General features: G+C 42.5%; 1 protein-coding gene across 1 annotated transcript in view; it reads left to right on the top strand.

The window, feature by feature from the left end:
• The window catches only part of UST (uronyl 2-sulfotransferase), a gene marked incomplete at its 3' end in the record, with an annotated part of 262,702 nt that extends 252,139 nt beyond the window's left edge, over positions 1 to 10,563 (top strand). Inside the window, exon 8 of the mRNA XM_084228839.1 lies at positions 10,280 to 10,563. Within this exon, the coding sequence (XP_084084965.1) occupies positions 10,280 to 10,563 (284 nt within the window). The remainder of the gene's footprint in view (positions 1 to 10,279) is intronic.
• Between the last annotated feature and the right edge of the window lie 2,389 nt (positions 10,564 to 12,952).

Below are 12,952 nucleotides of genomic sequence, written 5' to 3'. Positions count from 1 at the left end.
TAGATGTGAGGAATAGAAAGAAGAATCTTGCATATAAAGTAAAAGCTGAGCTTGTGAGACTGTCAGATGCCCAAGGAATTTGCACAGAACTATTGGGTTAGTGTTTCTCTTGACCTTTAAAAAAAAATGCATTTGGTCAAGATGTCTTCACCAGCCATTGATGAGGGCCTCCGTGATATGATTCCAAATAAAATAACGAAAGTACAGAAAGTAACAAACACATTTCTCAATAATGACTTAGAATTTAAAAAATGTATTTCCAATAAAAGAATCGTTTTAATAATGCCACAGCAAGTCTTCCAGTACATTTTTATTCAGAAGTAGATCTTTTCAACCAGAAATGTTTGATTCAGTTGTTGCTGTGAAAACAAATCCTTCTTTTAGTACCATTCTCATGCCAGAGCCAGTGTTTCAATCGCAAAAAGCTATGCAGAGGACAGCATGCTTGTGAAATTAGGGTCGTATATACTTTCAAAGAAATAGAGCAGCTTTTTGAGGAAGTGGTTCATGATGCCAACACTGAGGAGAAAAGGAGCAAGTTTCCCCCAACCCATTGACCAGAGCAGCCGAGTAAGTGGGGCAGTTGGGACCAGCCAAACAGGATGGAGTTTCTAAGCCCGCCGGTGGTTACTCACAGCCCAGCAGTGTCTGAGGAGGAAGAGATGAACACTGGTGCTTCTTCCAGGCCTGGCATGTTTAAGTCTAAGCTTTCAGACCTGAGTGTGATTGACACTCCTGTATCCAAATCCTCTGACTTGTTCATGGAAACCACAGGTTCAGAGCCCTGCCTCAGAACCTCTGTGGCAGTCTATGGGGGGCAGGCTCCCCTGTGATTCAGTGATATTAAGCTTATTGGGCTAGCTGTTCACCTGACCTTACAGAGGGACATGAAGGTGACCCTCAGCACTCACCCACCCCTTGGTGATCCACCCCTCCTTCTCGTCCCTCTGTGCATATTCAATGCTGCAATGAAGCAGGGATTTTTCAGATTGCCTGGGAAGTTCCTGGAAGGATACTGACTTGTTTCCCTCTTTATTATTTGCTCTTCCTCCTTAAGAAGGGAGCCTGTGTTTTTAGCTTTCAGCAGTTTTCTTATTCCTTGGAATCATGTTTTGTGCTTAGTAGGTGTTCAATGCAGAGCTGATGAATGAGTGGATGAAGGCCTGGCAAGAAAATCATGAATCACCACCACCTCCCCCCTCTCCGGGGATTTGGGCAGATTCTGAGAATAAGTAGCGTGAAAATGGATCTCCCAAGAGATACATGGGAGCCCCTCAGGTGGACCACCTGTGCCTTCAGATTTGACCACCTGTGCCTCTCAGATTCTGAGAATAAGTAGCGTGAAAATGGATCCCCCAAGAGATACATGGGAGCCCCTCAGGTGGACCACCTGTGCCTTCAGATTTGACAGGGTGGGACCTCGGGTGGCACCCACCGAGTGTGGGTTCTGGAAGCGCCTAATTCCCTAATGGGCTGGTCGCTGGCTTTCTTCCCACGGGTACCAAGTGCCGGGTCTCTGTGGGTCCTGGTGACCCACCCCACATGGACCAGTGGCTTTTCTTCTGGGCTCCTTTCACTGTGCTCCTGCTTCCAAACGTCACAGTAAATCAAGAACCTAATAAAGACTTCATTCTTTTTCATCAAAGGAGCCTAGCATTTTGAGACATTTAAAAAAAAAAAAAAAAGGAAATCATGTAACTTTCACTTGGTTAGAGAAGTTTGTCTCAAAATTCAAAGTGAGCTCGATTTAGTTTTAAATTATTTGTATTTCCAGATCTGAAAAAAAGATTGAAAGAAAAAAAGGGGAAAAAAAAAATCTCCCTGTTGACTTTACCAACCCCGCGCAGGGAGCCAGCCATGAAGTACTTTTTGTTCTTTTCTCTCCTAATTGCCATACCTCCTAGAAGCTGGTCTTAACATGCCATCGATCACCCCAGTGGCAAATCTGGTGCTGGCTTTCCCAGCCCCGCGCCGCGCTGTGAGCCCCGGGACACACATTCGTGTCCAGGAGAGCCGCCACTGGGGAGCGGAGGGTGTTTGATCTGTGTGGATTCCTGTATAATTCAGGAAGTGAGTTTTCTCTCCCTGTGACAAGCATGGTGTTCACGTGGCTTTGGGTGCAGGCTGTGCGGTGGGGGGTCTGAGGAGGACACGTCCTCTCCGGCTTTCCTTGCTGTCGGGAACACCCCAACCTCACACCCCTAACCTTGACTTCCACCACATCTGTCTTCTAGGAAAAGGCACCTCATCATTTGTGCTGGAAATTTCTGGATATCATCTAGCCTGAGATGAGGAAGCCACAGGGTTTTAGACAGAGGGTTTCTGGAAATGGCCAGGCCTCCTGGTCACCCAACAGCTTCTCTGAAGCTGAAGAATTATCTTTTAACGATGCTTATTTTTTTCAGTGGTAAAATTTGACCCTACTTCTGGTTGTTGTTAAACTTTATTCATTTCTGGTGCATAATCTCTGTTGGACCAGGTTCAAACAAGCCCAGATTATTGGGACAGCAGGACTGGGGTCAGGGTGGACTGGGCGTTCACTGAGATCCGGAGAGCTAATGCCAAAGTGCATTAGAACAGACTGAAGCCAGCGGAGAGGTTTTGCGCTTTTGCATATGGTTAACCATGTCGGAGGTCATAAAGCGAGGCCTCTGTCCTCCGGTGCAGCAGCTGGGTTTACACAGTATTTCCAGAATGTTTATTCTGGCCCAAAGCCAGGGCCACATCGTTTTTCCATTATGCATGTTTGAGAGATGAAGAGAGGGGAGAAGGGGACTCAATGGGGCAGGTCTATCATTTGCTTTTTATTTACATTAAAGGGACTTTTAAGAGTTCTCAGGATTATGAAGCAGTCCAAACATGTCAGTGCACAGAGGTAGAGAGAGCCACTGCTTTTGCAAAAAACATTCATATCGTGGGTAATAAAGCAAAATTAGTTCATGACCTCAGCTGGATGCCAGGTTGGAAGCCTTGTGTTTATCACTGCTCAGTTTCACATACGAACAGGTTACTGGTAAGTGACATGTATCCACATTCAAAGGTTAAACTCCCAGCATTTGCTTGGGAGTGACTTAGAAGGAGCAATGAGCTGGGAACCCAGAACCTTCCACCAGCACGTGATCTCCATGCAGATGGGCACACTGGGCACTGAGTGGAGGTGTGTTTCCAAGAGTAAAGTAGGATTTTTTTCTTTCAGTCCTTTCCCTGAGAAGCCAGTTTTCTGAGGATACAAACCAATGGCCTGGCTTAACTTCTGCCAAGAGTTTGAGACTGGCAGAGTCGCAGTTAAATTATATACATGGCAGAGCCTTTCGTGCTGGGGTCCAGTGCATATGATATGAATGATTTTCTTCTAAATGAAACATTTTCTTTGGCTAATGGGGACATAGCATTAAAATATACCCAAAGGATGGCAGATTAAGTCATCAAACCATATTAATACAGCAAATGTAGGTCACATAGGTATCTTTTTGTGCCAACGATGTTTGGATTTCTTTAGCTAATGGTTATTGCAAATAATATATGTGATATAAATTCACTAGAAGGATGCAATGTGTGTTGTGTCTTTCCACATAGGGATTTATGTTGGTGGCAAATGCCCCTTATCATGGTATTTCTTAAGCTTTGCTAAGTACATGTAAGCTATCTGTCACCATAGCCTAGTGTTCTTCAATGAAATGGCTAAGATTAAGAAAAGCAAATATAGTTACCTCTCTGGACTGCCTCGTAATCCTACACTACTGCATAAAGGAATTTGATTTCTGGAAATGGAAAGTGTGTTCAGAAAGGACCTTCAAGAATTGAACAAAAACAATAGACGTATAGTCAACATCAAAAGTTGCCCTTTGGATTAATCCAGTCCCCCAGATGATTTAACATATAGGTTTCATATCAACGAATGTTTATTGAGGGTCTTTTTTTTTTTTTTAAGATTTATTTATTTATTTATTTATACAAGCACTGGGTACAGGCAGAAGTGCCGGAGGGTGAGAGAATTCACCAGAGCCAGAAGCCAGAGCAGGGAGGAGAACAGCCAGACAGACGGACAGAGGACACTGCTGAGGGGAGCAGTGGGTGCAGCAGGAGAGGTCTGCACGCCATGTGGGACCCTCGCTGGCAGCCAGGGATCAAACTGGTGCTGCAGAGGCTGCGGGCAGCTTCGCAGCCCAGCGCACAACTGCTGTGCCACCGGGGAGGCCCGACAAATGTTTATTGAGGGTCTTTTTATACCAGGCATGGAGCTGGGTGCTGGAGAGCTGAAAATGGAAAATGACACTGTCCTTTTCAGTCTGAAAACATTTTTGCTGGCTTGCAAGTTTTCACCAGATCCTTCCAGACTTACCAAAGCATTCCCCTTGACTTCGAACACTCAACTCCTTCTTTTCAAGCCATCTCCTTAATGCCAGAATACACACAGGGAAAGGAGAAGCTGATGGTTAGAGGTTGCCACACAATTTGGAAACTAACAGCCAGTGATATAGCAAAAAGGTATTAGATTGGAAATTAGAAAACCCACTTTCTAGTCTCAGAACCATCACTTACTGGTCAGACAGCCTTGAATAAGTTTGGCGATCTCTCAGCTCTTAGTGTCAGGAGGTTTCATGGAATGCTGTGAGGACTATGTAAAAGTTAATCCTCAGAGCTCTGTGCAAACGAAGGTGATGGTGCAAATAAAAGGGATGCTCTTCTGATGGACTAGGGAGGAGGGGAGAGGTGGTTGAGCTGTTTATTCTACTACCTTAAATCTTTCTTTTTTAGATTTATTTTATTTATACAAGAACTGGGGTACGGGCCAGAGGCGTGGGAGGGTGAGAGAATTCACCAGAGACAGAATAGGGAGCAGAATAGGCAGACGAACCAGAAACACTGCTGAGGAGAGCAGCGGGCGAGACAGGAGAGGTCCACCACGCCATGTGGGTATCTCCCTGGCTGGCCAGGAATCGAACCTGCACTGCAGAGGCTGCGGATGGCCTCACAGCACGGTGCTCAACCCTCTACGCCACCAGGGAAGCCCTACCACTTGTAAATCTTTAGTCATTCAGAAAGCTGACCCAGTTCAGCAGGCTCCCTATTAACCTCAATATAATCTTGGCACTTTTTTTTAAAGATTTATTTATTTATACAAGAACTGGGGGCTACAGGCCAGATGTGCAGGCGGGTGAGAGGATTCACCAGAGACAGAGTGGGGAGCAGAACAGGCAGAAGAACCGAAAACACTGCTGAGGGGAGCAGTGGGCGAGACGAGAGGTCTGCCGCACCATGTGGGTATCTCCCCAGCTGGCCAGGATCGAACACGCACTGCAGAGGCCATGGGCAGCTTCACAGTGCTGCGCTCAACCACCTGCACCACCGAGGAGGCCCTTATTAAATAGTAGAAACACATAATCACAACTTCAAGCTAAACAAAACACCCAGGAAGATTTCCTGGAATGAATAAACTTGTTAATGATGATTTTGTTAGTTTCAACATCAACACTGTGGGTATTTAACTGACTTTTCCATTTGGACCAAGAGATAGCATAGTCCAGTTTTCTTCTTTAAATGAACTCTTTTAGTCCTCTAAATTATCTACTCACTAGCCATCTCCTCTAAAATGTCTGCTTATTTCCTGTAAGACCTGCTATAAGTCTGGGCTTCCCAGTTGACATGAGGAGTAGTGAGTTTCCAGCCCAGATATTGATCACTATTATGCACTGTCATCTTGTTCAGAAATATGTGAGGAGCAGTGATTAGTTTGCTCACCTTTCTGCAGCTAAAATAACACAACAAAAGCACAGCAGTGGATTATTTTTATGGGCCCTCTTGCTTCTACCACTTTACAGCTGTATGACCTTGAACAAGTCAGAGTCTTGTTCAACCTCAGTGTCTTCATCTTTAATGTGACTCTTTCACTGAAGAGTTATTGTGAGGATTAAATACAATTTTGTGTATAAGTACTAGGTTAGTGCATCGTTACACCATAGTCCTCACTAAATGTATTTGTTACTATAAAGGTACACCACAAAGCATCAGGTTCAACAGGAGCCTGTTAACAAATGATAAAAGCAGTTAACAAATGATAAAACTATGATAAAACAATGTTCTTTTCACTTGTACTTTACTAATATACACTCACTTTTGGCAAAGCCTGTGTGACCTGCTCTACCCTCCCACCAACTCCTATCCCCAGATGCCAGGAAGAGAGTTTTATCACCATGAATGAGAAGTTGCTTTAAAACAATTCACCCAGTTATGAAAACATAAATCCACCATACAATCATGTTTTAAAATCTTCAAGAACTACGACTGTCTTGACATTAATAATCTTTTAGAACAAGTCAACTCAATCCATAATATAGACCAACATTTTGCAACCAATTTGTCTTGAGAACTAGTCATGGAAGTAAAATTCAGTGGAGACTTTGCTTGAATGGTTTTGTCAACAATTATCCTTAAAGGAAAATAGTGTTTAGGAAAGTAGTGTTTCAATCTTAAGATAAAGATCTTTAAGACCCTGCAATAGAGTAAATCTCAATTTTTTTACAAATAAATAGCTAGATTTACTGCTTTTGATCTTCCTCCAGAATGAGGTAGGATGACCCTCTTCTAAAGTTCAGGTACTGCATAAGGCCCTCCCTTTTCATAACATGCAAATCCAAGTCCTCCCCTCTTCACTGTCTCAATGCTTATGACTATACTTCTACCACACATAAAATAGTCAAGTTTTATATTTATCAATTACATCTGGGACTAATACTTACTAGATAAACAAGTTATATGGAAGATTATTGAAGGAAATGCTGTTTATTGGTTTCTCAACATCAGGGTTCTTAACAGATCTATAAATGCTTAAGACGCTCATATATAGGCTTCTAGAAGTCGATGTGCTTCTCTCTATCCTCCTGAGCATGAGCTCAAATCTTCAAAAGGCTTGAGACCTCTACCCTAGATTGTAGTGTAGTCTTGACCAAGTCAGACTGGTTGAGAATTGAGTTCCTGGAACACACTTTTTTCAGCTCACAGCTGAATTTATGCTAAGGATGTTTTTACAATGTTGCTAATTCCATTGCAGATTTTTCTTGAAAAACTTCATAGAAGGTATTTCTCTATAGTTTTATAATAAGTAAGAAGAATAATTGTGAATAGATTGTTTTTAAGTGAAAAGCAATATACAATTAATCTAACATTTTTGTTGGCTGCTAGAAAGTTTAGAGTCAATCGCTCCACCTGTCTCCTGTATAAGTATCAACAGTTAAGTCTCTGATAACATGTGTTTTGTGTTACTCATCATCGGGTTTTGAGGAACTAATAAATACCATGCTTTTCCCTTCTGGGTTCTCAACTAATCGAGAAATAGATACCAAAGATAGACAGAGATCTAAATGTCAGCCCATTGCCATTTACAGATAGGTGGGAAAATGTGGCTTGTATTGTGTCCAGAAGTGGATTAGTAATACTCTGAGTTAGACAAGCTTGCCCACAGAGTCCAAGGCATGGCTGGAAGTCCTTATCTCTTCTGCAAGAGGAAGTGACATCTGCAGACAGACACACTCCCCAGTGGGGAGAGTTTATCAACCCCTTCTTGAAAATGCACAATTGCAGAAACCCTCTGACCCTGCCTTTGGTCTACTTCCTTGATAGAGGGCCTGGGGTAAGAGGCCAGGTCTAGGGAGCTACTTCCATATGTGGTAGGAGAAACCATTGCCCCCAATACTGACCTTTCTCCTTTGCTCTTACCTGCCTTCTTTCACCTTTTGTTCAGTTTCCTTAACTCTTCAACTAATTGCAGCATATGTGTTTTGATAAAGTTCTTTACATTCTTTTTGGAATGAGTTGGGCTAAATAATTTTACTAAAGAATGCACTTTAAAATACATTTCTTGGTATGAGATAACAAAACCCTACACAGTTTAGAGTTCGCCAAGAGGAAGAGATTGTAGGAATCTGGAAATAAATGAATTCTTTTTCTCATGCCTTATAATGTTTGACTTAAAATTCCTTGTGACTTGTCTGTCCTTAACACCATTTTTAAACTGTGTTTTAAAAACCCAAAGGGATATTTACCCTTAAAGCCTATTAACGTCTCTCATCTTAGATTAGCTATAGTTGTTATCAGCAGGGAAGATGGATATAAAAATGTTCTGTCAAGAGCCCATTTTCAAAGACATGATGCCAAATTCTTTAACAAGGATTCTCGAACTCATTACCTTTCAAGAGACTCAATTTGAAATAATGAGCAATACCTTTATTTCAAAAATATCCAGAATAATAAAAAAAAAATTTTAATTAAAAATATAAAATAAAATGTTAGACCATGGGGGAAAAAAAAATCCGGAACATACAATGCTCTCCTACAATTCAACAACAAAAAGTTAAACTACCTAGTACATAATAAGCAAAGGATTTTAATAGATGTTTCTCCAGGGAACATTTGCAAGTGACTAACAAGCAAATGAAGGAAGCTTTGCATCATTAGTCATTAGTGAAATGGAAATCAAAACTATAATAAGATACCACTTTATACTTACTAGGATGGCTATAATAATTAATAATGATAAGATAATGTAGGGTAAGGTAAAAGTATCAGGCTTTTCTGCCCTCCCGCCATTAGGATAGATGAGGGAACCCTGTGGTCCTGAATGCATGCCTGATGGCGGGCACCTGGAGTGGGCACACCCGGGCTGAGAGACTGAGTTTAAAAGGGCGGCACCATGGGGACACCAGCAGAAGCCGAGAGAAGAAGAGACGCAGAGAGAGCGCCAGAGAGAGCCCAGATAGAGTGAGGATTTGCTGGAGGCTGGGAGGACTGCCAGCCTCCCGGCCCCCCAGTACCCCTGCCTGCCATATGCCTGGTAAATCTAAATAAAAGCCTGCAAAAGCCACTGAGGAATCTGACTCCTCCACCCGGTCTGCTGGATCAGAAAACCTGCACCGTGTCCATCCTGCCCCTACAGATAATAAGGAAAATAGCAATAGAAATCAGAAACTTCATAGATTTGATAGGAATGGAAAATGTTTCAGACACTGAGATTTTTTTCAAAGTGGTTTTTCAAAAAGTTAAATATAGAATTCATACCTAGGTATCTCCCCAGAGGAATTAAAGGAGATAGAGACTCAAATAAATACCTGAACACAAATATTCATAACAGCAGTCTTCACAGTATCCAAGAGGTGGAAACAACCCAAGTATCCATCAATGAATAAATGAATAGACAAGTTGTGACTTAGTCATATAATGAAATACTATGCAGCCATAAAAATGAATTGAAGTACCGATTATGTTACAACATGTGTGAACCTAAAAACATTATGCTAAGTTTAAAAAGTCAGAAACAAAAGAACAAATACTGTCTGATTCCACTTACATAAAATACCTAAAACAGGCAAATTCACAGAGAAAAGGTAGATTAGAGATTATCTGGGGAGGGGTGAGGAGAGGCGGGGTGTGAAGAGCTGTTGTTTAGCGAGTCTAGAGTTTCTACTTGGAGTGATGAAAGAGTTTTAGACGTAGTGGTGATGGCTGCACAATATAATGAATGTAACTAATTTCACCATAATGTACACTTTAAAATGGTTAATATTTTATGTCACATATATTTTTCTATAACCATTATGTATGATATAGAAGATGTTCTTACTAAGCATTAATATAAATACAAAATTAAGCAGATTTTAGCTATGTATTTTACCAGACTTTTAAAAATCATTCAAAATATGCACCAATTTACACATTTTAAATCTATGTAAGGAATCTAACAGTCTTTCTCTTACTTTTCTTGACAAATGTCTCTTGAAACAGTGAAATGCAAATGATCCAATATCAAATTAAACTATCAATAAAACATATCAATTATTAAAATGAGACCAAGATGATTATTCATAGATTGTGGTGAAACAGCTGTTTCCTGTTTTTCCTTCTAAAAGTAAAGTCCTTTACATGTATGATAACAAGGAACAGCTGAAAAGCAGGTAAGTTTTATTGTTCAATAGGACGTATAATTTAGATTAACAATTGGATTGTGGTCTGACTGCATAGTTCACATCCCATGAAAGGAACTTAGAGAATTTGTGTTTAATCAACTAACATTGATATTAACACCTAGAACATGGTGAAATCTCTCCAAATACTGTTGAGACACACTTTTCCCTTCCATTGCTTGGAAGCTGAGTTTCTTTAAGAACTACCAGTTCTTAACAAAATAGAACTACCACTGAAGCAGGTGATACAGGCTTCAGTGTAATCCCCTTTTAAGCTGAAGCAGTACACACGATGGCTCACATGCAACCTGGTTCTTTTCCAGAGCATAGGAAACTTGGAAATATGACTGTGACCGTGAAGAAGACTGTCCCGTCTCCTGAGGCCGTGCAGATTCTCTACCAGCGGATGAGATATGAGTATGAGTTCTACCACTACGTCAAAGAGCAGTTCCACCTGCTCAAGCGCAAATTCGGACTGAAGTCACACTCCAGCAAGCCCCCTCTGAGACCCCAGTTTTTTATTCCCACTCCACTGGAAACCGAGGAGCCAATTGATGACGAGGAACAAGATGACGAGAAGTGGCTGGAAGATATTTATAAGAGGTGATGCCGGCACTGTGCTGCCTCCATTGGCTTTATCTCCCTTTTCCAGAAAGTCTTTTGTTTGGGGAAGAAAATTCCCAAAGGGACTACATGAATGCTCCATTGCGTTAAAAAAGAACAAAACATGCCCACAGGTTGGGGTCATTGGATGGGAGATGCCCGGTTTTGCGGGTTTATTTGTTTTTCCTGGCTCCTTGGTCCTTCCCAGATATATTAGATGGTTCCATCACAAGGCCTCTGCTAATAAAATAGCTCCCCCCACCCCACCCCCATGTGATGAGAGAAGGGGAAAGAATGCAGCCCAATAATTTATCGGTTGTAAAATGACTTATAGAAGTATTACCTCAGTGGTAGGAGACACCCAGACTTGTATATTTCAGTAGAAGAAATACAAAACCACTTCAGAAACCAGGGCATCTACTCTCGAAGGATCTAAGAGAAGGTAAGCCAGATCAGGACATCAAAAGGGGTACACTCTGCTCTGCTCCATCTCAGGGGACATTTTCACCTTGGGCAATGTACTTATTATCTCTGAGAGAGACAGCCCCACCAGTCCAGAGCTTTGAGTACCTTTCAAGGTCAAAGTGCATGACAAACTCCATTGAGACATTCCATTTCCAAGCACCATTGCAACAGAGATCAAAGTGACCTGCCAGGAAAAAGACTCTGTTGTGTGAGGAAGAGTGTAGACAAGACAGATCCACTCAGGAGGTCAGGTGTTATCAGGACACTAGTGTGGTCCTGCCCTTTGCACCCAGTTTTTTCGCTTGTGTCACTAGACACCCAAGCATCTATTTAGATCTAGTGCTTGACTCCTGTGGCAGAAGCTCTAAGCCTGACCACGGTTGATGCACAAGTCCAGCAGGCATACCCATTGGCAAACTGGATCCCATGGTGCTTGGTATCAAACCTTCTAGTCCCTTACGAGGTAGCATTCTTGGTAATAAAAAAAAAGGAAGAAAGAAATGGGGGGAAGGGTAACTGAATTCCATGCAGGAGGCAGTAGAAGCACATACAGTCCCATTTCTTACCAAAGCTGCTCACTCCTGAAAACACTTACTGTGACATCAAGAAGAGAAGAAGCAGGAGCTTCTGGGTAAGAGACTGTTTGCCCAGATCTATCAGCAGGCCACTGTCCCCCAAGTGATCTGTGCAGAGGTTGTGCAGTCCTGTCACTCTGGATCTCTCTTCCCCCCACACACACTCCCTTCACCTGCCAACAACCTGTGATGCCTTGATTCCATCATGAGAAGCCTCTTGCTTCAGATTCTGAGATCTTTAGCCACCTACCTGTAAAAACACACATATTCCTAGGTAGAGCGCAGACAGCCGGCTGAAAAGCATGGGGCAGATGGCAATGGCAGGCAGGATACTGGCAACAAATTTTCTCTCCTTCAAGTTTTCCCCTAGAGCCAGCCCTTCAAGAGAACTAGCAAAGTGTGAGTTGGGAATACTTACCAGTCCCTTAGATGCTGACTTTACACGAGCAACACATTTTCTACTTTTCAGAAACCAACAAGTCTCTCTAGGATTTTTTCTTCGTTCCCTAAAATTGGACCCTAGCCAAGATCTAAAGCAAGTCCTTTGGAACCTGTCAAGTGGGCACTAGAGCTGCTTTAAAGTGACGTGTGTCAGAAGGCCCCGCCCCACGGGAGTTCAAGGAAGGCTGGGAGCACCAGGTACAACGTCCAGTGCGTCCGGCGTGTGGCCGCTGTGGGGCTCCTTGCTGCCTCGGAGAACTGGAGCAGGGAAATGACTACCGGAGATATTCTTAGAAGGGGACGTTCGCCTTGTCCTGTTTGAAGAGACCAGACCCTCTCCTAGGCATACGTTCAAAAGTGCCCCTCCCCGAGAACATCGATCCTGTTCCAAACCAGAACAAGAAGCCTAGGACCTTGTGAGTCATTTCTATGAAATTGCATATAAGGAATGGGAATTAGTTCACACACGGTGCAATCTCACTATCTGAAAATAAGGCTGAGCTGGCTGAATGTCGTTCTGTGCTGTTGTCCAAGCATCGGTCATTTTAAAAAATGCATCCCCTTGGGCAAGTTCAGGAGAGCACTTCCACCTGTGTGTTCAAAGGCATTTCTTTTCAGCTGTGCTCAAGGTGACATCACGACGAAAGATGCAGTTTACTTGCAGGCCTTACTGTCACTTTGTCCCAACTACAGCCTGTGGGCCCCAAGGTCAGGGGGCTTCATTTGTTCATTTGGCCCATGTGACAATATTTCTTTGGCCCTGAGCCCAGCGTAGTTTGTACTTCATGAAATATATTGTACATTTTACATAGTTTAATTTAAAAAATACATTTTAAGCTGATAGATCTTTGACTGCCTTATTTATTATAAACTTTCAGCACATTCCAAGGTTTTAGTTACTCAGGAAGGAGT

The sequence above is a fragment of the Talpa europaea genome, assembly GCF_964194135.1.
Source record: "Talpa europaea genome assembly, chromosome: 2".
Lineage (NCBI taxonomy): Eukaryota > Metazoa > Chordata > Mammalia > Eulipotyphla > Talpidae > Talpa > Talpa europaea.
Note: the sequence above shows the minus strand (reverse complement) of the source record. Positions and strands in the feature narration are given on the sequence as shown.